At 42.7% G+C, this 26,228-nt stretch overlaps 1 protein-coding gene across 2 annotated transcripts in view; it reads left to right on the forward strand.

Annotated features, from left to right (window-relative positions):
- KCNU1 (potassium calcium-activated channel subfamily U member 1) overlaps positions 1-26,228 on the forward strand; it is a 265,469-nt gene that overhangs the window by 210,835 nt on the left and 28,406 nt on the right. For both annotated transcript variants that reach the window (XR_012123910.1, XM_073218915.1), the window contains 3 exons: positions 3,028-3,117; positions 3,248-3,345; positions 12,635-12,749. Coding sequence is in view for 1 of the 2 variants with exons in the window: in XM_073218915.1 (XP_073075016.1) it covers positions 3,028-3,117; positions 3,248-3,345; positions 12,635-12,749 (303 nt within the window). In the remaining variant the exon portion in view is untranslated. The remainder of the gene's footprint in view (positions 1-3,027; positions 3,118-3,247; positions 3,346-12,634; positions 12,750-26,228) is intronic.

Here is a 26,228-nt window from a genome sequence, read left to right on the forward strand (position 1 = left end):
ACCATGTAAGAACTTGTTCGTTATGCTTCAGAAGATTGGAGACTGACGAGAATTAGGCTTGAGATGGATTAATGATTGTACATTGAGCATTGACCCCCCTATACTGAATTTTATTGTTGTTAACAACCATTTGATCAATAAATATGAGAGATGCCCTCTCAAAAAAAAAAAAAAAAAAAAAAAAAGATTGTGAAAAATAAAAAGTTGAGCATAAATGGGATGGAGAACAGGAGAGACTATTTTATGTTGGCATATGTGTATTTTTTAGCTAACTTGAATTGGAGGCAGAAAATTAGTATTAGGATTTTGCTAGCCTGTGGCCTTAGAGAAATGTTCATCATCTGGAAAAATGAGGAAGTCATATTAATTAATACCTAAGACTCCTTCCAAATGTAAAATGGACTTTATCAGGGACCCTAGAATTATAGGGAAACAGTCAAAATTCAATAATTTTGAATGAATCCAGGCTACAAAGGAATGATTTTATATGAAAAGTTGAAAAGAAGAAAAGATCTATCGATGCAGAAGATATCTGGGCAAAAGAAGTCAATGGGGTGCTGTATGAAGGAAGCCATTATGGAGAAAATAAGAAAAAGTATCGTCTGGCTGGATAAATTTTATTTAACAACCCTGCTATGCTTAAGAAAAGCTCAAAATCTAAACCTACACACAACTGCTAGAAATAGGTCATGGTAAAAAAAAATGGAGTCTTAAGAGTTATAAGGGAGTTTGGGTCTCAGACTGGCCCAAAACTTGGTCAGGTGTCAATACCTTGGACCTTCAACAACCTGGGCTTTGCATCAGAGGTATTTCCGAAGCTTTAAAGACAGGTAGACTGTAAAACCCCACTTCAGGACTTGCAAAATCAAAACCTCCGAGGGTAGGGCCTGAGAATTTTTTAAGTCTTTATGGCATAGTCAATTTATTCATTGGTGTATGGTAACTACTGGACCAAATTCTTTTAAGATTCCTTTCCAACTGATTTCTGTAAACTTTATTAGGATGGCTATTAGGACCTCATACACCAGAAACATGAATATTTATTAACTTCCACATGTATTCAAGAGGTTCTGGTGCTATTTACTTCTTAGCACACATCTACCACCAGTGAAAGAGGAACCTACTTCAACATAGATTCACCTTTGGTTTCTCACCAGAATATCATGTGATTCAAAGGGATTAATCCTGATTTGGCAATGTTTTTGATAATAGAAATCTCATATATGAGATTGCTAGTTCATGAACAACAGTACTAAAGGCACTTTACTTACACTGACTCTGGAATCCTTACAACACTGGGTACAGTTATTAGTCCCATTTTACAGAGGAGGAAGCTGAGGCCCATAAATGTGAAGTAATTTTTCCAAACTCACACCGTCTAGAGCCAGAATCTGAGCTCAGTTCTGATCAACAAGCCATACTAAACCCACTGTAGCCACACTAAATGAAAGGAAAGTAGGGTAGAGTGTCTCCACAGCTGGATTTTAGGCAAGTATTTTGAGATACTGGGGGAAAGCTTATCTTTCCGCACCCCTTATTTCCTGTTCTTATTGATACTCTTGAATAGACTCTACTAAGACTTATAATAGACCTGCATCATCATAAGGATTTGGCACAGGGAATAACGTATCACCTGCTAAGAGGTAAAGCCGGGTCTGACCCCAGTCAGATCGTGACCTGAGTTTGTTCTAGGGGTGAACATTTCTCTAAGGGAGCAAGTGGCCAGCTTTCATGAAGGGGGTATCAGGCAATAATGTCAGCTCGGGCCTATCTTCCAAAGAAGTTCATCTCTTCTTTCAAATACAACCATGACAGTATCTTCATAACTAAATGTTTAGCAAGAGTTAAAGGACTCTAAAAAAAAAAGTGAAGATACAACTAAGTATGTTTACTAATTAGAGAACATCAACCATTGATGTTTAGGGTGGGCACAAATCCATGTTCTTTTCCTTTCAAAATTAAAAGCAATCATCCCACTCATTAATAACAGTCAGTAAATGCTCAAAAAATGCATCCAGTGCCTCAGGTAATAAACTACCTGAACACGGTCATTCAGAATCTTCCTACTCTTGGCATAGGGCATTTGGTACAATTCCTCTGGTGTTTATAAGGCTCTAACTTGCACATTACCTCAGAGGACCAGAACAACAGGGTAAGTTTTGCCAAAATTAAGACTTGACCTATTTCCAGTGTGATAGAAAAGGAGTGTGTTTTAAAGTAGGAAAGGAGTACTTGAATCATGCACACCAAAGTGAGGGGAGTTACAGGGTCATGAGGCTTCACCGTACTGGAGGTCAGAATTAAAGGAAATAAAACTGGGAGCTGCTGACACACATAGGGAAAAACATGAGGAACTCAAATAGTCAAATTGGAGAACTGCACCAGGGAGTATCATGGGTGCAGTTTGTAAGACAGCATTTTCAAGCACAGAAGCCAAGAAATAGAAAATCAAAATGTTTAAGTAATGTAGATATAGAAGCAATTCATGTGGTTCCTGCTCCCTGAAATCTTGTAATCAAGACAAAGAAGTCATACAAGTTTAATCACTTTTGAATCCAGCAGATTAATTCGATGTCATTTAATCTGAGAGGGTAACTAGTGTGAGGATGAACACCAGCAGGATGACAGGAAGACTAGCAACTGTGTGACCTTGGCCTGTTTGGCACTGGATAGCCCGAGTTCACGAGGCTTCCTGCTTCTGAGTTGGTTTGACCACCTCAGATTCAGGACACAGTCAGGGAGGAGCTCGCTCTTTGCTCCGGGATGTGTGCAGCTTAGCAATTAGGTTGTGACCTTGGCGACTGTCCACATATTCAGCATCAGTCAAAGAATTAACTGCCATCAAATTCAAATTTTCTACTGTATTGGGAAGTAGTAGGGAATTGAGTCCTATTAACGCTGCAGCTTAGAGAATCCATTGGTAATGACAGAATGAAACACCAAATATTGCCACAGAAACTTAAAAAATTACTGTATTTTTGTTTTCTGTTTCCATGAAAAATTAGTCTTATTATTTTCTGTTTCCAGTGGTCTGATATTAAATCCACCTGCAGAAGTTAGGCTGCATAAGAATACATTAGGGTTCTTTGTCACCGAATCTACAAAGGATGTCAAAAGGTAATTTTTTTGTATTACTTTGTGGAGAGAAAGTCCTAAATGGATGCAGCTTAATGGCAGGCAGACTGTCAGTACCTTGTTTACTGTTGAATCTCGCATAAATCATACTTGATCTGCTTTCTTTGTCCAGAGCCGCCTTTTACTGTGCCGCCTGTCACAGTGATGTGTACACTCCTGAGCTCATTGGAAAATGTAGCTGCAAAAGCAAGAATCATCGACATATCACAGGTAACTGTGCTTCCTATCTAGGTGCCTCAGCCCAGCTTCTGGGGGTGTGACCAGGAGGAGAGGAGAGGTTCCAGCTCTTGAAAGACAATGCCTGTTTGAACTTGGCCAGCCAGTGGCAGACACTCCCCCACTGGGCATACAACACCTGAGAATCAGGCTTTCAGATCTCAGAGGAACCTTAACTTGTTATCTAGCTCAGCTCCTTCACAGGCCAGGTAGATGAGTTCAGCAATGTCCAAAGTCCCTTGCCAGTTGGAGGCATCTCCCAACTCGAGCCAGGAATGCTGACTTTCAGCCTGTTGCTTTTTCACTACATCACACTGACCTTCCCAGCTTCAATCTGCAAGTTCATCCTGTATCTGACTGCTTGGTTGGTCCTCATGTGCAAGAAATTATTGAGATGTATTTGGCATGCAACATGTGTGGGTTTAAGGTGTATAATGAATGGATTTGATATATTTACATTGCAATATAGTTGCCATTGTAGCATTAGCTAATACCTTAATTTCCATAGTATACAAAAACTTTATCCTCACATAGTTCCATTTCCTCCTTTTGTGTTGTTATCATCAGAAATTATATCTTTATAGGTACCCATCAACATAGATATATAACTATTGCTTTATACAATCATCATTTAAGTCAAAGAGAAAAAAATCCTAGATTCTCTTTTATATTTACTTATGTACATACACCCTTACCAATGTTCTTTATTGCTTACTGTGGATTTGAGTTACTGCCTAGTATCTTGTCATTTCAAACTCAAGGACCCTTATTAGTGTACTTCTTGTAGGATTTGTCTGCTAGCAATGAACTCTCCATGTTTTTATTGATATTAAAATGGCTACTTTACCCTTTATTTTGGAAGGATAGTTTTGCCAGGTATAGAATTTTTCTTACAGTTTTATTTTCATTCAGGACTTGGAATATGTCTTCCTACTGCCTTCAGGCCTCCATGCTTTCTGATGAGACGTCATCTGTTAATCTTATTGGGTTTCACTTGTACATCATGTTTTGTTTCTCTCACTGCTTTGAAGGTTTCTTTTCTTGTCTTCAGCTTTCAGCCTTGTTACTATGATCTGTCTGTGTCTGGATCTCTTTGTGTTTATTCTGCTTGCACTACATTGAGATCTTTGGATGTGTATTGTAATAGGCTAAGAACAGCCCCCAGAGATATCCATACCCCAACCCCTGTGAATGTTACCTTATATGGCAAAAGGAACTTTGCAGATGTGATTATTAAGGGTTTTGAGATGAGATTATCCTGTATCCTCTCTGTGGAGTCTTAATGTAATCACCAGAGCCCTTGTACTAGGAAGGCATACATGAGAGCAAAAACCTTGTGATGGAAGCACATTGGGAGAGAGAAAGTGTTATTCCGCCGACTGAAGATGGAGGAAGGGGCCGCAAGGCAAAGAATATGGGGAGCCTGTAGAAGCTGGAAAAGGAAAGGAAATGGGGCCTCCCCTGGAACCTCTTTAGGATTAGGATTAGGATGTGAACATCTTTGGGCGGGGGCATTTTCTGCCTACTGAACGCCCCTCCATTCATCCCCTAGACCTGTCATTACAAATGACCATAGACTGGGTGGTTTAAAACAACAGAAAATTATTCCCTCAGAGTTCTGACGCGAGAAGTCTCACGTCCAGGCACCAGCCCTGCCACACTTCCTCCAGAGGCTCTTGGGGACAGTCCTGCCCTGCTTCCTCCAGCTTCTGTGTCTCCTGATGCTCTTTGGCCGGTGGCAGCGTAACTCTAGTCTCTGCTTCCACCTGCAGGCATTTTCTCTGTCTCTCCTGCATGTCTGTGTGTCTTCTTCTTACAGGGACACCAGTCGTTAGGCTTAGACATCACCCCAAATCCAGGATGATTTCATTTTGAGATCCTTAGCTAACTATATCTGCAAAGACGCTGTGTCCATTCACTGTATTAGTCAGCTAAGCCCAGAACAAAACCGCATGGACCAGGGAGCTTGGACAACAGAAATCTGTTTCCTCTCAGTTCTGGAGACTGAGAAGTTCAAGGTTGAGGTGCCAGCCAAGGCACTGGCGAGGGCTCTCTTCCTGGCTTACAGATGGCCACCTTCTCCATCCTCACATGGCAGAGAGAGTGAGCTCTGCTCTCTCCTCCTCTTTGTATAAGGACGCTCATCTAGCAGGTCAGGGCCTTGTCTTTATGACCCACTAGCCTTCATTACTCCTGTAAAGGCCCTGTCTCCAAATACAGTCAAATCAGGAGTTAGGGCTGCAACGTACGACTTTGAGTGGGACACACACAGTTCAGTCCACAGTAGCCACATTCTGAAATTACAGGTAGACGTGAATTTTAGGGGAACACCATTCGGTCCATTAACCCCTCTTTTGAATAACTTCCAGTTAGTGTACTTTTCAACTGTAGAATTTCATTTGGTTCTTTTTTATAATTTCTCTCTGTTTATTGATATTGTCTCTTTGAAGAGACATTGTTATCATGCTTTTCTTTACTTCTTGAATCATGGTTTTCTAGCTCTTGAACATGTCTGTGATAGGTGCTCTGAAAACTTCCTCCGCTGAGGCTGACATTAGGACTCTTGCTAGGCAATTTCTGTTGTCTGCGTTTTTTATGCCTGTGTATGTTTCATGTTTTCCTGTTTCTAGAAAACTATACTTGAGCTAATATATTGTAGCAACTCTAGGCACCAAGGCTTTGTCATTGCTTGTTTGATTAGTTGGTTGGTGACTGTCCTGGGAATCTGTTTCCCCCACGCTGTGAAGCCTCCAGTGTTGCCTTGGGCCTGCGCATAGTCATCCGGGGTGGACAGTGGTGTTAATTGGGCTCTTTCTAATCGTCCCCTTCCCTGTCTCTCTGTTTAGCTCTCTGCCTCTTGGCAACCCACCCAGCTCTTAGGCTACACTAACTAGCTGCAGGTTACTCTGTAATTTTGACAATAACCTGGGGCGTCTATTGCTCTACAGTATTATCCAGTTAGATGTGCACCCCTTTGCTGCAGTAGTTTTTGACACTAGTTTTTGAGGTTTGTTCTGACCCTGAGAGAGCACTTACTAGCCTTCTCTTTTCCTGGTTCACCGTGGTTTACCTTGTTGCTTTCATGGAGCTTCCAGCCTCCACTTAATTGTTTGCCACCAAAATCGCCGCTGTGTTCAAGAGCACCAGTGAGTTTGGACTTCTCCAAACTCCGTTCCAGGTGAAGCCAGTTCCCTCGGGAGGGGCATCTGAGCTCTCTGTTCTGCCTCTCTGGGCAAATCTCTGAGCCGCTGCTCCACTGCAGGGAGAGCGGTCCGCTTCTCACAAAGCGACACACCTGCCTCTGAGCAGCCCCTGGGCCCTGGTGGTAGCCTCTGTTCTCCTTGGTTTGCCTCTCCCTCTGGGGATGTGAGCTGGGGACAGGGTGGTCAGTACCCCTCTCTCCACCGCGCGATGGCTGGGCAGGGCCTCTGCCCCGTGTGTGAGAGCTCAGGGGGAAGGAGCCTCCATCCTCCGGCTGTGCTCACCTGGGGCACAGCCTCTGCAACGTACTGCTGGAGGAGTGAGAAATGCTGGAGCCCTGCCCCTCCCAGAGACGGGCTGGAGCCCTTGACTGGGTGTCCGGGAAGAGGGAGCGCTGCGAGCTGGGGCACACTTACCCAGAAGGGAGCGTCTGTCCCACTTGGTGGGGGCGGGGGTGGAGGAAGGTTGGAGCAGAGAAAGCAGTTTCGAGTGTCTGTGGCCCTTGCAGTTCCTCCTAAGATACAGTGTAATTTCTCAAATAAATTTCCTTCATTTGCTATGTGCCCATAAGACAATTTCTAGAGAATTTAAACGTGTGTGTGTGTTATAATCATTTTCACTAGCTATTGTTTTCTCTGAGGTCCATGGAGCTTCCACCCGCAGAACTAAAGGTGCTGTCTGTATTTTCTCTCAATCTTTTGATTTTGCCTTGAAAATATGCAACAATTTTGGGTGTAGAAAGAAGCTATTCTTATGCAATTTCCTGAAATCCCTATTGTCTGTGGGGTTCGCAACCGAATGCTTGAGTCTGAAGAATATCTTCATTTAATGGCCTTTGAGATCCTATTTTAGATTTCAAAAGTTAAACATTGACTCTTTTTGCATTCTATAACAGTATGAATGTCTCTTGAGGCAATGGGTGAAGCTGGCTAAATAGGAGAAATATCCCAATAAAGAAGGTGTGAATAAGAAAGAAAACATTATACATTAAAAGCATCATCTCACTACACACAGCTGTGTACTAGAAGAAAGTTTAGCAGGTTTCACATATTCACCATATCCCTGTAAACACAGCGTACAAATGAAACTTTTGCAGATAAATTATGCACACTCATATGCATGCACTGCTGTCACTTTCCAAAACAGCAATGTTTTATAAAAAAGAGTAATCACCCCTTTATTTAGCTGACTTTTAAGTTTGGTTTCTAGTATAAATATTTTAAAGCAGACAGTTGCTTTATCAAGAGGGAAAATTTCTATATAAAGAGGAAGGAAACCTCCGCCTTCATATTTGTACCCACTTCTATGACATCTATTCTGAAGTCTCTAGGAAATAATTTAGTATGACTTTCAGTGCTCAGTCTAGTGTTTGATCTTCGATGTAGTCATCACATTTCTCAGAAGCTTTCATTCTTCTCACACCAGAACGATTTCTTCTTCCTGCCCTATAGGGATGCTCAGTTGACTCTCCTACGAAACCTATCCCACCGCATCCAGGAGAACTAAATAATTTGTTAGCAGGATTCTGAAATAGTAGAGTCAGCGTGCCTTGACTCGAGTCAGCCAGACGGTGGCAGCAGAGCACCATGAAATGCTCACGCGCCTGGGGCTGGCAAGTGAATTTAAGCCTGGAGACTTGGTCTGGCAAAACCGTGCCAGCGGTGATCACTGGAAGAGGACTGCTCAGTCTCTCAGATTTAACGTCATGATTATATCTGGAAATTCGCCCAGCGGATTAGCTTCCAGAAAGGATTTAGGAATTTACCAATAGATGACAAGATAGAAAATGTCCTGACTTTAGATGAGTATGAATTTCAGGCTGCATATTTCATGTTTCAAAGCCAGATGAAGCGTATCCCCAGACGAGCCCCTTCAAATAATTATCTGTACTGAGCTAATTAGGTTTGCTTGGCCGCACCAGTTTCTTCCTCCTCCTGTACTCAGTGAGAATTCAGAAGATTTGAATTAACTGATTAGCTGGGGTTCAGGCAAGACATGTTACCTTTCAGTTATCATTTCCAAACAAGGCAGACCTCCTCCTCTCCATGGCCCTTTCCAACTTTGATGCTCTGTGTTTTACATTCCCTCTTCCTTTGATTACTCCCATTTTCCCAAATTGGGACCACACCAGAGTTTCTCCACTTCAGCTCATAACCTAACATTTCAGAGAGGCAGCCTGGTGCAGTGGTTAAAAATATGAATTCTGCTTTGGTCCCTTAGTTCTTAGCTGTGTGACTTGAGACAAGTTATTAAACATCTCAGTATGCTTATGCTTCAGATTTCTGTAACATGTTGATATACTATTACATACCTCAGAGGATTAAATGAGAACATTAATACATAGGGAGCATACAAATTGAGGATATTAATATAAAAAACATTCAGAGCAGTGCCTGGCAAATAGTATTTCATATATGATAGTTATTGTATTACCCGTGGGAATGTGAACTCAAAAAGCATTTCCTTTCTTTTCTCATCCATGAATTACAGATGGAGGAGAAGCCCTAGTAGCTTATATGTATTTAACCCCCCCCCCCCCCATGATTCTGAGCTCAGAGCATGGAGGCTAGGAGGGCTGCCTTCAGGGCAGGAGTAATTGCCTTTCTGCCTTTCTGCCTACTGCGATTAGATCACTCACTGGGCAGGAGCTTCCCAGCCCCAGCTGTGCAGTTCCCTGCCTGGTAGTCAGCCAGGGAACTCTCTGGTGCCTCAGGCTTCAGGGGTGGTCCTCAACCGGGGAGGAGCATATGGGGGTCTGTCTGCGGTGAGTGGAGGGAGGGGCAGGAGGGAAGTGGCCCAGAAGGAAACTGCTTCCAACTTGCCCTGATCCTCATTCGCTGAGAACCGTGTCCTCACGTTCACTTTGTGATGGAGTCGCACCTAAGGGAGAGGGGAGTTAGGAAAGGGAAACTGGAAAGAGGGTGTGAAGGGAGTCGGGGACAGGAAGACACGGTAAGACGAGGTTTGAAGAGATGGTCCAAACTTGAATTTACCTTCCTTCACAGTTCTCTTTAGCTTTGGTCCTGGGTCCCTTTTTTCATAAACAAGACTAACTGACCTCTTTGAGGAGGGAGCCACCGCAGCCAGTGTTCCCTTGGGAGAATTCCAAACCCGGCTTGAGGTGTAACTACCTGAATGCATCTACGGGCTGGTCTCCCTGACTCGGCTCCCTAAGCAGCTCGAGGTCCAGGCTGCACTGTCCTGCACCAGTGGCCTTAGGGAGGCGCAAGAGTAGGTGCTCTTATATGTCTCTTCTCTAAAGCAGGGTCAGGGTCCACATGTCCACTGAATTCAATAAAAAGGAAAGCAATTTGGTAAGAAATCCATGAAGACCATACACAAATATCTCGTATTCCTATATCCATGACAACTGCTATTGTTCTAATCCTGTAGTTGACCCTGGGGTTTCATTTTCTCCAGTTCTTAGCATCCATCTCCCCTTGGCTGTGGCCTTCCTTATTCCTCACTCCCGTGATTGCAATACCTTCCTAGCCAGTTTCCTGATCTTGCTGCTTGTCATGCCAACCCGTGCCATCTCTCATGGCTGTAATAATGTTTCACAAATAAAGTTCTGATCATGAGCAGCTATGTAGATTTAAAAACTCACCGTATGTGAACATTATCCCAAGTTTGCAAGGTGGGGCATTGGCCTGCTCTGCTGTCCTGCTGCCTTTTCATCTCCTAAGAGCAGTGGTTCTTAAAAATGCTGTCACTTTTCAGGTGTGTCAGAATGCCTGGCAAATACTAAGTTTTTTTGTAATTAATTGCAGCAACTTAGTTTGGTAACAAATTGGAGCAGTTTCAGAATTACCCAGATAACATAGGAATTACTTTCACTCGTGTGACCTATAATAAGATTTCTTGAGGGAGATGGAAAGGAGAACTGCTCTGTCTATGTCCGGGTAGAGAGAACACTCTTAGACATTTTTTGGATTAGAAGGGACCGAAAAAGATCACGTGGACCCATTCATCTTTCAGCATCATGCACCCAGCACCCAGCCAGGGCCCACACCAGCCCTCATGTAGACTGCTTTTTCCAACCCACATACTGCATCTACTGCCATAATTATGAAAGCTTCCAGAACTACACTAATCACTAATGAGTTTTTGGAAGAAATTTTTATCAAAAATAGCATGAGGGAAGACTCAAAGATTTTTGTTAAAAATAGCATGAGGGAAGACTCAATAGCAGAAATTGTGAGAGTTTCGTACCTAGCACTCACCTCCCCCCCATCCCCACCCCCCACAGCCCTCTCTGTAATACCTGGCCCCTGCTGGCTGGAGAGTTAGGTTTTGAGAAAGCAGAGAGGCTTCGGAGGGGTCCGTTGTTCCCCTGTCAGTCGGGGCATGTTGCCTTTCATATTCCATAGCTCAGTTTCTGTCGTGTGTACAGAGCTGGCTAGCCTACACCCTGACAGCTGGTAACACATTAGCCCTCACGCAGATTTTCCTTCAGACCTTCCCTTCCTGAGCCATTCCCCGCAGGGCGAAAGGTATCCATGAAATAAGGAAACGCGAGTCACCCTCTGCATGTAAGTGAAGGCTTCTGAGGATCACAGGCCCAGAGCAGTCTTGTTCCAGACCTGGCTCTCAGTGCACCCCTGTGGTGCGATTCCCGCTGATCTAAGCCAGCTAGTCACATACCCAAAGAATGTCCCGCTTCTTCCTGGCTTGATACTTTCTGTGGGTTAGAATGGTTCAGAAAGAATTACATCACAAGGAGAGGGGTACCGAGATGTTTTTGTGGCTCCTGTTGTCCAAAACCTGATGATACATGGTTTTAAAGCGTTGTTCCACCTGAACTGTCCATCGTCAGAGTGCAGCGATGATTCTTAAATTGACCAGAAGGAAAATGATCATGTCTGTTCTCTCCACTGGGGTGGGCAGGGGAGGAAGACCAGCAGTGGTGGCACCTCTTTGACTTTGCCATCTCCTTGTCCTTCTTGTGGGCAATCTCCCCACTGATCCCCAGCAGTCAGGCTCAGGCAAGCAGATAATGCAGGGTCCCTGCAGAGTAGGAGAAGCACTTTGTGTGAGTTCTTGTTGACCAGCAATGGCTTCTTAGCCCAGTGTGTTGAAAGGATTCCTAGGTGGAATGCAGGTTCTGGAATAAGAGTGGCATAATTAGTACCAACAGACGGGTGTAGGAAGAAGTAATGGCTCATGTGTCAGGTTTTATCCATCTTGAAGCAGCTTCATATTGCCCGTGTAAATATTACATTTCAACCATTCTTACATTTATCTTCACAGTCACCCTTTAAAGTCAGTACTTTTCCCATTTTGCAGATGAGATAATTACTTGATTTTGTGTTATTTACAGCTTTGGAAATCCAAAACTCTTTTGAGACATATCCCATGTCAGATCAAGTGTCTCCAAAAGTTAAAATGAATAATAAAGGAAGCCTTGAAGGGCAAATAAAGTAAAAGGAGGAAATAGATCTGAGAAGAATGAATTGCAGTCTGAGCGGTGTCTGCAAACAGAGAAAGGGTCTTGTATCTGGACCCTTTCTTAAGAGCCCTGCGGTGGCTGGAGACCCTGCCTGGAGCGGGAAGGCTTCCTGGATGCTGCGCTCGTGGGCCAGACGACAGGCGGGATGGGTTAGAGAGGCGTCCCAGCACCTCGGCAGGTACTTCTTTCAAGCACACCCCAAATGACTACCGGAATCCCCACAGTCATCTGCCATCTGCTCTCTCACTCTGTAGAAGAAAGTGAGTTTTCTACAATTCATCTTCTTAGAACTGTAGCTGAAAAAAACCTGTAGAACAAAGAAAAAAATTGGGTATCTTGATCTTAGTGATGGTTATGTGAGTGTGTATACATGTCAAAATTTCATCAAGCTGTACACTAAGATTTGTGCATTTTATTTATTGTGTATGTATGTCAGTTTAAAAAAAGATTTTTTTCAACAAAGGCCTATAGGCTCCACATTGGTTGGGGGGAGAAAGGAAAGATCTGTAGCTAAGTAGTCTGCACTGAAGGATCCCCAGCCAAGGGCCTGGAAAGGCTCGTCCGACAGGCACGGTCCAGCAGTGCTTCGGAACAGATATCCCACCAGCTCACTCAGATCCTGTGCTCTTGCAGGTGCAACACCGATTAAAAAGAAGAGCAGCCAGAAGGAATTCTCGTCTGCCACACCGAGGGGTTCTTTTCCAAGGGAGCAGTCAAAAATGACGAGCAGCTTGAGCATCACCCCCAGGTAAGAGCTTCTAAGAGCCCTCACACTCCATGATTTTCTGGAAATCACTGAGCAATAAAAATTTGAGTTGAAGCAGAGTATTTACTTTGTCAGCCCCTATAGTGACCAGAGTGAAATTGTTGCTCACCAACACAAGTTCACCCCAACACCTCCCAGTATCATTAAGCTAAGTGAATATTCCTGCAGGCAACAGCTGTAAGTTTAACCTATGATAAGCAAAGGTTATGAACCCTGATGTCTTTCAGATCACCTTTCAGGCCTTCCAGAAATGTGGGTTGGTGCAGAATTTCAAAATACTCTCAAGTAACTTTTCTATTATTAATCTATTCCCTATTTCCAACTGGTGGATCATGAGGTTGCCTCTGTTTTTTCTTTTTTTTTTAGTTTTTTTTATTAAGGTATTATTGATATACACTCTTATGAATGTTTCACATGAAAAACAATGTGGTTACTACATTCACCTATATTATCAAGTCCTCCCCATACCCCATTGCAGTCACTGCCCATCAGTGTAGTAAGATGCCACAGATTCACTGTTTGCCTTCTCTATGCTACACTGTCTTCCCTGTGACCCCCCCACAGCATGTATACTAAACATAAATACCCCTCAGTCCCCTTCTCCCTCCCTCGTCTCCCACCCTCCCACACCCCTCCCCTTTGGTAACCGCTAGTCCCTTCTTGGAGTCTGTGAGTCGGTTGCTGTTTTGTTCCTTCAGTTTTGCTTTGTTGTTATACTCCACAAATGAGGGAAATCATTTGAGATTGCCTCTGTTTTTGATTCTGTAAAATAGGTTCAACAAATTCCACCTCTCCCCACCCTCTTTTCCCTGCAGCCCTTTAGTACATTACAACATTGATTAACCAGAATGAAGGATTGGAGGGTAGGGCTGGGGGTGATCTGTTGAGTTGATTTTAAATAGAAGTTCTCTCACTCCAAGCTTTGTTGTGGATAACTCTGTAATATGTTGGCAACACTTCACTTAGAAGCTATAATATATGAGGAAAATCTTCAGTGATTGAGAATTGTGACTGTCTACCATTAAATATTGTATTATCAGCAGAGCACAGTTGTTATTTTCTGGCATTATATAATGTCAGGTGGCTCTAAGCTGTGTGTTCTTGGCCAAGCTGCTTTACTTCTAGGTGTCTCGGTTTTGGTATCTTAAATGAATATTATAATAATAATGGATACTTTGTAGGTTTTTTTGTAACATCTGACTGAGATTAGATATAAAAAGCACTTTGCTTGATTGATAAGAGTAAATGCTCATTAAATGTCCCTTATTATTGCAATTATCAATATAGCTAGGGAAGTGTACAAAGTTGGACTGCATATTTAATAAGTACAGAATCTTCCAATAATGTGGATTTTGAAATAAATCCATGATCTTGTTTTTGCCATAATTCACTTCTTTCACTACATGAAGAATCATGTTTCTCTTAAACTGGCAACTCTGGGTCTGGTTAACAGGTTCTGCTGTGCCTCTCCCACAGGTGAGGCAGGTGTCCACTGCTGAGCCACCAAAGGTACCACCCCTTCACGTGAACACTTTCTAAGAGGAATGTAAAGTCCTGGGAATCACAGTTTCTGCTCTTCCTGGCCTCCCATTCCAGGATTTTATAAAACAGATAATCTATGGGAAAGGATTAAGAACTGTCCTGAGGAAAGGTGCTGTGGAATTTCAGGAATTCATATTTTTGTTGTGCTCTCAACAACAAAACAGCTATAGACTAACACTGAGATTTGCAGATAATTTTTTTTTTCTTTTCAAGGGGTTGGTATATTGGCATTCATTGAGTACGTCTGTGGGCTAAGTAAGCAGTGCACATGTAGTGCATTTGTAGATATGGAAATCATGTTTCAACCCCCAAGCGATCTAGCTAGTTAAACAAGATGAATTCCTATAAAATAAATCAAAGGCCAAATAAGGCAGCATTCCTTCAAGTGCAACATTAATGATTCTGGCAGGAGGTCAAAGATGGACTTTGTTAATGAGGGTTGGATGGATTGTTCCAGAAACTTTCCTGGGGAAGTGGGATTTGAAAAGGTAGAACAGTGGGGAATCTCAACTCCTGTTTAGTCTGTACCGAGGAATATGCAGCCTTCCGTGTACCAGGTAGCTGGACTGGAGGCATGGATGTGTGTGATAGAGTATTGTGAGAAATAACTGCTCAGGTTTCTCAAGAATACATTCTTGACTGTTCATATCATGCACATGTGTATGTGTGTGTACATCATGTTATGTTAATGCAATTCTGTTATAAAAATGTACAAATTTGAAAACTGTTTTGACACTACAAAGACAATGCATGTGATAAGTTCTCCAACCATGTTTTTGCTTCATTTGCCCTTTCCCCCGTCTTCTCTGTAATAATAGTGGATTGGCAAGTCATCATCAAAGCCACAGAAAACCCTTAAATGTAGTTTTAGCCATTTAGCTTACAGACTTTCCCACTATTCTTTTGCACAGCTATAAAAACAAATTAATTTAACTGAATGGTATATTTCCCATTGTCTTTAATTCCCCCATTGTCTGTGATAAATAAGGAAATGGCCTAAAGCAGGCATCTAAAAGGAGAGTTAACCCAGATGGTCTGGTCCATGTACAGAGTGAGCCTATCAGCCCAGCAACTGGCTGTGTGTGGGTGTGTGTGTGGGTGACTCTGAATATGCTATAAAATCCCCTTAAGAAGGTCAGAGATAGTGAGAGAGTGACCCATCCAGATCATTTCTAAAGATGATGCTTAACTCACTTGCCCTCTTAATTCAAAAGCAAGGTATGTTCACTTGAACTACAGAGCTTAAAAAACCTAAAGAGGGCCATACTGTTTGTTAGACAGAGGAACATGCCTCAGTAGGTGCGCACTGTTTGGGGGTGAATCCCTGGGATAGTTCATCAGTGGAGTTGGTTAGCTCAGCTGACATAAATGTACTGTTAAAGGGGTTCTGTGCCACTTAGTACTATAGAATACAGGTTATTTTGTGGGATATTTTTTTTTTTTGCAGGGCAAAGATAACTCCAGCTCACAAACTGGCAAACATGTATCCTGGGCAACAACAATGAGTGGTAACATAGACTTGATGGCTTACTAAATTCAACTAAGCATTACTGGGATAAAATACCTAAAATGTGTGGTATGTGCTATTTGCAACCCATTTTTGCTGTGCTAACAGTATTAACACTCGTTCCAAAAACATCATGCTATTATTTATAGTTTTGCTGACAGTGGGCTTGCATTTAAAGATGTAATCTTCAGGCCAACAGTGGGTTTTCTGGTTAAGTTCAGACCGTATTATCTTGTTTTTAGCACTTGAGGCCATACAGATAGCCCTCACTTACACAAACGTTAGAGTCCAATATTCCACGGCATCCCTCAGGTCTTTTGTTTCTCATAGAATAAGCAGTGTTATGAATAGCAGCTAGGTTCTCAAGACTACAGCACACAGAAATCTATCTAACCGGTCGTAGTCAAATATGTATGTGTTGAGTACATAAATAAACCCTAGCTCAACTCACCTGAGTTCCGTGTTCTTAAATCGAGGGGTCCTATAATATGAGAAAGCAAGAATGAATGTTCCCTCTTCCTCTTCCTCTTCAGGGTGATAAAGTTAGGCCATGAATAATTTTATGACATAAAAATGTATTTCAGCCACTCCTGGGGCTTCTTTGCCTTCACTTCCAATTTCTCTCCTGTGACCGCCCCGGGTGAGTTTTGTCCATTTTTTTTTCTATAGTTATTACTATTCTCCATCTCCTCTCTATCAAAATTAACTTATTCAGTAAAACTGATCTTAAACAGATGTTAGAAGGAAGAGATTTAGATACAAGTAATTTATAATATGTTACAAATGACCAATAACACAATAACCACACTTGCAGTATTTTTAACAGTAGGTGTTTATAAACTCAAGTAGATGTTGACAGATACGCAGTGAAACAAGGAGAAGCAGAGATTTTTCCAAGCGGTGTATGATGGATCTGGGTCAGGAGAGAAAGCCATTGCTAGTAAAGAGATCTGTCTTCCTTGGGCATATCGGCCCTTCCCTGCAAGTCCTCCCTGTGGGTCTGTTTAATCCGACTCTCACAGACCACACTGATACCTAAATACTTCCCCACGTAACTTCCCTGTCCGCTATGTCTTTGGAAAACCTGTCACCAAGATCATATTTACAACATCAAATTTATCTTCATATTCCCATTATTCTTCCAGAGATATCAGAGACCATGAGTGTTATTTTTTCTCTCTTTCCTAATGTGTAACCCAGCCTTCAGTCTTTTTCAGCTCAGGTGGCCCACAAACACCACCCATGAGCACTGCCTCTATAGCAGGCATGAAGCCCTGGATCACCATCTTCTTTAGAAACATTTAAGCTTCAGTTTCCTCATCTGCAAAGTAGAGATCATATTAGAACCTAAATAACTGAAATGTTGCAAGGAGTGAATGAGATGAAATGGATCAGTTTTCACATAGTAATGTAGTGCCTAATGCATGGCGAAGTTGGAGCAAGTGGAAAGGGTTGACAGCGTTGTTCTGTTCTCCCATGCCCCTCTGCCCTCATTATCCTGGCTCTCTGATTTCCATGCTTTTGCAGCCATTTCTTTCTCATTCAGTGGCGGAGGGTTTGAAGTTTAAGACCTTCAAAAATTTCATTCACTGTCTGCTTACTACTCACCGTTCACAGACCCTCAGCTCAGTGGGGCCCATCAGCAGGGTGTTCAGTGAGGGTCTGTGATGAGGTGCCTCCTCTGGAGCAGTCCCTTCGCCACATCCAGGTCTGCCTATAGCTTGCCATTCCCCCTGCAGAACACTCTTGTCCATGGCAGACCTGCTCCTTCCTTGACTGTTTCCCAGTGCTTTCCAGCACAGCTGATCCATGGCAGTTTTCAGTTTCCGAACAAATTACAGTCCATCCGGAAGGACTGCATGTAGAGCCTCTGCCAGGGGAAGCTTGTTAGTGTAAGAGGCACACACCATAAGGACTTGGGGAAACCCACCCAGTGGGGAGAAGTTGTTTCTCTTGTAGCCCACCCACTCACAGCCCCACATAATTTATGCCCAGGCATGACTCCTGAAACATCTGGCCCAAGACCTCTCACCCTCCCGCTTCCAGCTGCTGAGCCCCCTCCACCACACACACACACACACACACACACACACACACACACACACACACACACACACACACACACACACACACACACTCTGTTAGGAAAGGAAGCTGGATCCTTCCTTCCTTTTGACTCTCAGTTCTGCACACCTTATTGAATTCTGTGCCCCAGGTGATCCAGGCAAGAGAAACACCATCTTCTAGCCTCAGTGACACCTGAACTCCTACTGAGGACCAGTTTCCAGGGGAATAAGATTGTATATGAGTCACCAGACGTGGCTCTTCTTCTTTCTCCACATCCTATCTGAGCTTTCTACAGTAACTGCTAATTTTTTTTCCTTTCTTTCATATTAAGCTTTTAAAATGACTTTCCTCTAGACAAGCACAGAATTTTCTATTTGAATATGATATAATCCATAACTAGTCAATCAGAAGCATTCTTTGATTCATACACACTGAGTAAATATGCCCTGACTGTAGGACTTAAAATCATTTTCTAGAAATCCACATTTGCTTAATATTGTGTCACTAGCATTTTATCTTCCAGAGTCACTTTTCTCCAAGAACCCAAGTAATGCTTATGTTCTCAGTCCTGTGGTTTCCTACCTGAGATTCCAGAACCTCTGAGGATGCCTTCCTCATTTCCTTCTGTGGTATTTGGATAAGGAGGAATCACTTGCAGGGGCATCAGCCATGAAGTTCAGTAAGCATCTTTGTCAAGCTTAATACAAAGTCCAAAGCAAACAGTAATATAATTGTACCCATATATAGTTATAGGCATAGGTATGGGGGTAGGGATACAGATTGACATATATCAGCACATATAGAAATGATATTTTTAAGCACAACAAGCCTCAGTCCCAAAGACAGGTGAAAGAGTTAGGGTGACAGGGAATAGAAGAATGAGAATTTGGCAAGCATGAGTAGATACTTTCCTTTAAGCCCTCTACATACCTCTTTCCTAGTTCTTGTGTTCTGTCTAAGGGCAAAAATCCAATCTCTGAGAAGCAATGGGCCACAACTCTAGCAAAGTACCATTTTTATTGAAGAATAATTCATCTAATGCATAGTTGAGTAAATGAGTTCTTTAGGGTCACATGAAGTCAGATTCTCCTCGGACTTGCGGGTATGGAAATCTCCATCGATTTGGCTGGGTGGTAAGATGAGGAAGCAGCCCCCATGGCATGGGAATAAGTATCACAGCGCAACAACTGGCCATTTACTGAGGATGCATGTTTATTTGCATTGAGTCATTACTAGCTTTTGCATATTTTCATCCCATCACTTACATCTAAAAAGCAGGGATGAGACCTTGTCTGTTTAGGGTCATATATAAAAGACCAGCTCTACAAGACAAGGTGAAGATTCTGGGAAGCTCAGCCAGTGTTTCTAAGTAAAACTCTGTTCAAGGACTAAGGACACAGCTGACATAGTTTTCAGGGATAAGTTATCAAGTAGACAGTGGATATAGACTTTCCATTCTTCATGCTTTGCTGTCTGTTAGACCCCTGCCATCACCCCTTCTCAGGGTCTCAGTCCCCAGCTATTTACTGTCCCCATCAACCTCTATGATTTGAACCATCATTTGTAGAAACAGAAGTTTAAACTATTAATCCTTCCAAGGGTAGTTCTTCTTTCCTCAAGAATCAAGGACTGAGGTACAGAATGCTCCCTGGGGGAGCTCAGGCATCAACCAGAATGAGAAATGCAACTTTTAGGGCGATTCGGTAAGGCTTCCTGGGTGTGTCTAAAAGCACACCTCAAAGCCTGTTGTTAGCTGTGGCATGTTAGTTATTCAGCTGCAGCAAGAATGATAAAAGAGGAGGCCACCTAGACACTTGGCTGTGGTAGAACTCTAGAAGTATAAACCATTAGGAATCAGACCTCAGCTCTGTGACTTCCATGCTCTGTGATCACGAGCAAGCCACTTACTGTTCCTCATCTGTAAAACCAGTGGCACCAATCTTGTAACACTGATGGGAGGATTGAGTGTAAGACTCCCGGTGAAGTTCCTAGGAGAGAGCAAGCACTCAGTGAATGCTGGCAGTGATCATGACACAGAAGACAGGATTGTCCCACACAATCGTTGAACCCGTGGTCTAAAATCTCATCTCAAAGCAGCTTTCTGCTAAAATTTTACTGGCATTCTCCATTTGTGTGAACATCAATAGCCTGAGTAGGAAAGACAGAGGACTCAAAGATAAATTTCAGTTCAGTTTCATCTGGGGCGGCAGGGCTGCAGCAGGACGCACGTTCCGCGATGTGAGAGGTAGACCCAGTTCCTGTCTCCCCAGGAAGCATCCTCCCAAGGATGCTTCCTTCCTTTTAGCCCTTTGTCTAAGGACATGAGGATATAAAAATTTCTAGGCTGTGTTACACCCATGCTGAACTCCGAATGACAGCAGTGCCTTTGATAGTGAAAATCAAAGATAGGACCATAAATGTCCTCAACTCAGCATCAGATATCGGGGATACTTACCCAACAAATTATTGGGGTTCATGCAATTATTGCTAACTTTTCTTTCCCCCCACCAAGAACAAGTTAGCTTTTGAGTCTGTAACAGTCCTCAAATAATTGGGAAAATCTTCCTTGCCAAGGACTAAGAAGAGGCATCTTTAACAGAATTCCTCACTCCCCAGTCTGGAACCCACTTTCCGTTCCCTCTCTGCATCCCGTTCTGCCCTCCAGCTTGTTGATGAAGGCAAACAGCAGGCAGGCTGAACTTCAGGGTCGCTAGGTAGCTTTACACCTTAGCCTCCTGTCTTCAGCACATAAGCAGCCATCAGGACAATAAAATACTGTTCATTGCTTCTACCCCACAACCAATTAGGTCAGCTGTAAATATTAGAATTGCTTGGTAAACATGCTGGAAGATTGTGCTGACTTGTTAATATAAGTGAAAATGTAATTAGATTTACAACACTTTTTTTTCCTGAAACCATAATTCACAACAACAGCAACAGAAAAAAAAATTTTCTTGCAACCTGCTGAAATACCGTTATTAAAATGCACATGAAAAGTCAATTATGCTAGAGGGAGGTATTTAAGAGAAGTGAGTTTCCATACCCTGGGATTATACCATGGGGATTACATATTTCTTCATTATTTTTTTTCCCTAAGATCTTTGCTGCTGCCAGATGAAAAGGAACAGATATTTTGCTTATTTCACTCTGAAACATTGCTGCAGATAGTGCTAAAAAGTAAACTAAATAAGCTGGCTCCCTGGAAACCTACTCTGCTGTCCTCAAAGCCTTGGAAAAGCAGAGTCATCGCCATTCTTTTTTATCTACAAGCCCATCTCTCTTTAACCAATAGTCATATACCTTAAAATACGTGGAAATGAAGTGTTTTTTAAAATGTCTTTCTGTTTTGTGTTCTCAGTGAGTAGATGGAGCATTCTTATATAAAGACAAGAAATAACCCCTTTATTTTGTCTTAAAAGCTGGAGTTTCCTCTACACTCAGTTCTACCCTCAGATAGGATGGCCCAGGTACCACCACCTGCCCCGGCCTGGCCTCTGCACCTTGGCCTGAGTCAGGCAAAGCTCCGCCTCTTTTCCCGAGGCTGGGATTCTAATCCCAGTTGCAGTTTTAACCCAGACAGGCTGCTGCCTCCCTGCCTTCTGTTTTCCTTGTGATGAAATGTAGGTATGGTTATATCTCATCCGCATATAAGGTAACAGTAGGGAAAAGCTAGTTAAAAAAAAAACACCAGAAAATCATAAAGCAATTTATAAGTGGGAGAGAAGCTGTCATTTTCAGTCTTAAACTTCTCCTAAAACATTCAGTTTAGATAATGGAAGAATTTTTTAATACGTATTTTTTAGAATCAGTAGTGCATATATTGTGGATAATTTACTCTTTGGGGGAAGATTCTGGTGTTGCTCTGTGAGAATCAGTCAATGGAGTAAATCACACATACCTGTGCATATATATATATATATGAGTTACTTCATACATTTATACTTCACATGTACCTGTACATACATTCATAACAGATATACCTATTTACAGAAAGATCTTAAAGAGTCTGAAAAGAGGAGTGGAGAACTTTACAGACTTTGATTTAAAGTAGCATCTTAAACCATTGGTATGGCTTAGTAATTGAGCGCAATGCAAATGGTCTTCTTCCACCATAAAAATGTTCAGTTTTTATTTGATTGATGAGATCATTATAATTAATACCTTTATATTTGCATTTTATTATAAGTATTAGCACATTACTATTTCCAGTTCTTAAAATAATGTTCTATGAAAAACATTTTCATAACATGTGCTTCAGTTGAAGTATCCTGTTGGATTTTACAGTCAGCCAAGCCTGGTGCACAGCTTTTGCAGTGTTTGGAGGTAAATCTGAGTATTCTTGGACATTTCTAAATACCCAGCATTTAGCTGCCAGGACCATGTTCCATATTTCCATTTTTCTCACTTGACTTCTGTTTTAATCCTTGGAGGAGCCCTTTTTGGGGATCAGCATTAGAAACCGGTTTCAAGAGACTTAGAGATGGCTCAGAGGTAAAAAGATAACTGGGAGGGATTTGTAGGACCACGTCAAGTATGTGTGTGGCCTGTGAGCTCAGCCGTCCAGGAATTGTTCTGAGCACCTGTGCCCCACCCAGAGTAACTGATTTCCTCTGTGTCCCTGAGCCTCACCCAGGAGCAAACCCTGAAGTAGGACAAAATGCCCCCGCAGTGACACAAGTCCCTGACCCCTCCACATGGGTTATATCAGATGGTTTTTTTGTTTTGTCAATAGCTAATCTGTAGGGGAAAAAGGTGAACATACTAAAGAGTAAAACAGGCAGGAACTCTCCTGCGTGAGTTAACATCATCTGTTTTTCAGTCAAAAGCCATGTCAGATACTCTAAATCTTAAGGGTTATTTGAGACCAGGGGGAATGCAGGAGAAACATGTTTTTACGATCTGCATAAGCAGGTTCTCTCTGTCACCCGGATGACAGTCCTCCCTCTAGAGGGCCTTGCGAGGTCGGCCTTCCCACCTAGAACCTTTCTCTTGCCTGGAGGGAGGGGGAGCCAAGGAAGATGGTTCCTGACCAGGTTCTCACTCCACCAGATGCTCTCACCCCCACCGCCAGATCCAAGGAGCCACCTTTGGTTCCCTTTCACCTGCCCCTTACTTTGTCTTTACTGTCCCTCATTTTACTGTTCCAGGTACCGAGTGTTCTCATAGTCTTTTTCCAAGGCAGGAAATAATAGAAGAGTCGAGAAGGAATGGCCCAGTCAGGCCCAGAGCATAGGCGTGTGATGGGGGCACTGACCCAAACACCTCAGGGGGTGGCCGCCCTCTTCAGACTTTATCCTGACCCATCATCTAGCGCCACCCCCGGCTGGCTTTTCTCACACCGAGAATCACTGCATGCAAGGCTAGACATTCATGTCAGGAGCACTGAAGCTGAAAGGCCGTAAGAAGAACATGCCTCTGTTAACTGCCCCCAGAAGCAAAAACAAAGGCCAGGCCAACAGCAGGGCAGTGAACCTAGCAGGGCCGGTCAGCAGCTAACGCCCGGGCTCGCCGTCCTGGTGAGGGTGAGAAGAACCAAGTGCCGAAGCTCTGAGATAGGGGTCTTGCCTAAATCCAACCAGGTCTCCTATTTTCTCCATTTTACCCCTGAAAATATCTTGAATCTCTCCACCCTTTCCATCTCCAATCCTAATCCCAACACACTGCTGTCTTCTCTTCCTAGACCCCTGTTAACATGGCCTCTGACCTGGTCTCCCCACTCAGGATGATGTATCAAAAAGGAAAAGTTGACAGCATTTCTTCCCCTGAGTAGTTTTTCAGTGCCCTTAGGAATGAGATCAAAATCCTTAACAATGCCTTTCATCACCTGGCCCCTGTCTGTCATAAAAGCTGTCAGAACTCCAACAGTACCACATTCTCTTCTCCAGACAGACACTGTGCTGCTTTGCCTGCCGTGGGCTGTGCATGTAACTCAAATGTGCTTTCTTCTCATCTTTGTCTAGTAAGGTCTTACTCTGTTCCAAGAGTCCTTCAACATTCAGTGCAAAATACCTTGGATTACCAAGGTACAAAGGGCTCTGTATTTGCAGAAAAAAAAAAAAATCTAGCTACTCATTATAAGGAATGAACTCCTTTCAAATAAAAATATGTCTCTCAGTGGTCTTTTATAACATTGATTTATCAATGAAATATAAGCATTTCATTAATTAAACATTTTAATCATAAACATTTCAATTAATATAAACATTTAATTTAATAAAATTTTAATTAAGTAATTCCCTCCAAGTAATACAAACCTTTTAAATTAAAGAAAGACAAGAAAATTTCTAATAAGGAATCGAGGAACAGAAAAACCGCAAGGTAGAAAGTGATGCATGGGAGCCTAGAGCCAGGAAGTGGAAGCCTGTGCCCCAGGCGGCCGCTTTTGCTCTCTCAGGGGCACACTACCCCCGGGGCATGGGCACCGCCACTGAGCCTTCATCCTCTGTACACAGGCTCTCTGTAACTCTGTTCTGCAGAATCTAGCCACTCCCATCCTTAAATCACATCCCAGCTCCGCTACTACAAACTAGGGGACTGGACCCCCAGGGTCCCAGGTTCCCATTACAGGAAGAGAGTGTCTGCTTGGTTCAGCTGAAGTCAGGGTCCCTGACTTGTCTGGTCATACCCAGGAGGTGGAGTCATCAGGAACAAACTTGGCAGTTAAGTGGGGGATGAGGCAGTTCCCAGAGAAGGAAGGAAATGCACATAGTGGGATTGGTAGACACCGCAAAGGAGCAACTTCAAAGAAACACAAGACCCGTAATCATAATAAAGACATAAATAACATCATGTCAGTTAGGGGATACATACATGCACATGCATATAGCTCTTACAGGATACGCAGTGGCCTAGTGAACACTTGCTTTCCCCTTTAAACAGTAAATCTGTTCTCAAGGATCATGAGTGTGGTAGTCAGGAAAAAAATGAATCATCATTTCATTGTAGAATAGATCAAATAATCAATGCCCTGTGTTTCTGTCTAATATTTGGTGTGGGCCTTTGATGTGCATTGTGCTTTTACAGATTCATTAATTAGAAAGTTGGGTCAGATGCTCTGCTGGAGATCACAAAATTACTGAAATTGATAAGGAAGGCTTCCTGCAGGAGGAAGAACTGGAGCTGCATTTGAAATGTCAAATGTTTTAACAGCTGGCAAACTGTGATCTTCTTGAATAACAAATTAATACAAAGCAAAGCAAACCTGATTGGAGGGAAATGCACGTGGGCTTTCTGTGACATGAAACTTACCCGGCAACTGTTAAACCATTAGGACTTTAATCAAGTCCCTTTTCCTCGTATTGTGGAAGGCCAGCCTAGAGTGGGCACTGTATAGGTTGGTTTATGGCTTAGATATTTGTTACATTTTAATAAGGCTTAGAAACTTAGATGTTATTCACAGCTGCTGCCAATCAAGTACCTTCATGAGAGCAAGACAAACACTAACAGTAAATGCTGAGCGCTCCGGTGTTCAGAGGCTCTGTCAGGATGCACTGCAGGCTTTATGAATGTGTGTGAGTGAATATACAGAAGCTTGGGAAAAGGTCATTGGTATTTTTGGAGCAATAAATCAAGTATGGAAAGATTTGCATTTTGGCTGTGTTACATACAGGGCTGGATTAGAGGGAGAGAACACTTTGAAGTAATATTTCTCTGCTGACTTGTTTTATTAGCTTCCTTTAAACATGTTACATTATTGCTTATAGAATTTCATTTACTTGGATTGGCAGCTTGATAAATACGTCTATTGGCGATGATTTGGATTGCTCTGGGCATTAATATTATTAAAACCTGTCACAAGGAAACGTCTGAAAGATGACTTACTGTAAAGATTACAGCATGAAATAAATCATCCTGTGGTATTTGTTACCATTTATGGCCTCTTGGAGCTGAGTCAATCCCTTTTTATGTTGCATTATTTTTCAAGTTTTTATAGCCTTACATTATATATGACCGTCAGAGCTGAACAGATGGGGTGTCGGACATGCGCTTTCTGAATAATTCCCACCCTCCAGTTATTTGTATGAAGGACAAGTGAAAAACTGCATTCTCAAGCAAACAAGGAGAGAAAAAGAGGTGGAGAAGCTGCTGTTGAGGAAAAGGGATCCCTTTTGTCAGATTGTTTAGGCCAATTCCACCAGCTGGTTGGAATCCCTGACTGTCAGTCTCCCTCTCTGGATTCCAAGCAAGAGAAGAGGTGGCTGTGTTCAGCTCCAGCCAGACAACAAGTGCCGTTTTGAAATGCATTTTCTCAGAAGCGCGTGCCTCTTGCTGAGACATCTCCACATTTGGAGGTGAACGTGTCGTAGTCTCCTCCTAAAAAACTGAGAAACTAAAACACACACACA

The sequence above is a fragment of the Manis javanica genome, chromosome 12, assembly GCF_040802235.1.
Source record: "Manis javanica isolate MJ-LG chromosome 12, MJ_LKY, whole genome shotgun sequence".
NCBI lineage: Eukaryota > Metazoa > Chordata > Mammalia > Pholidota > Manidae > Manis > Manis javanica.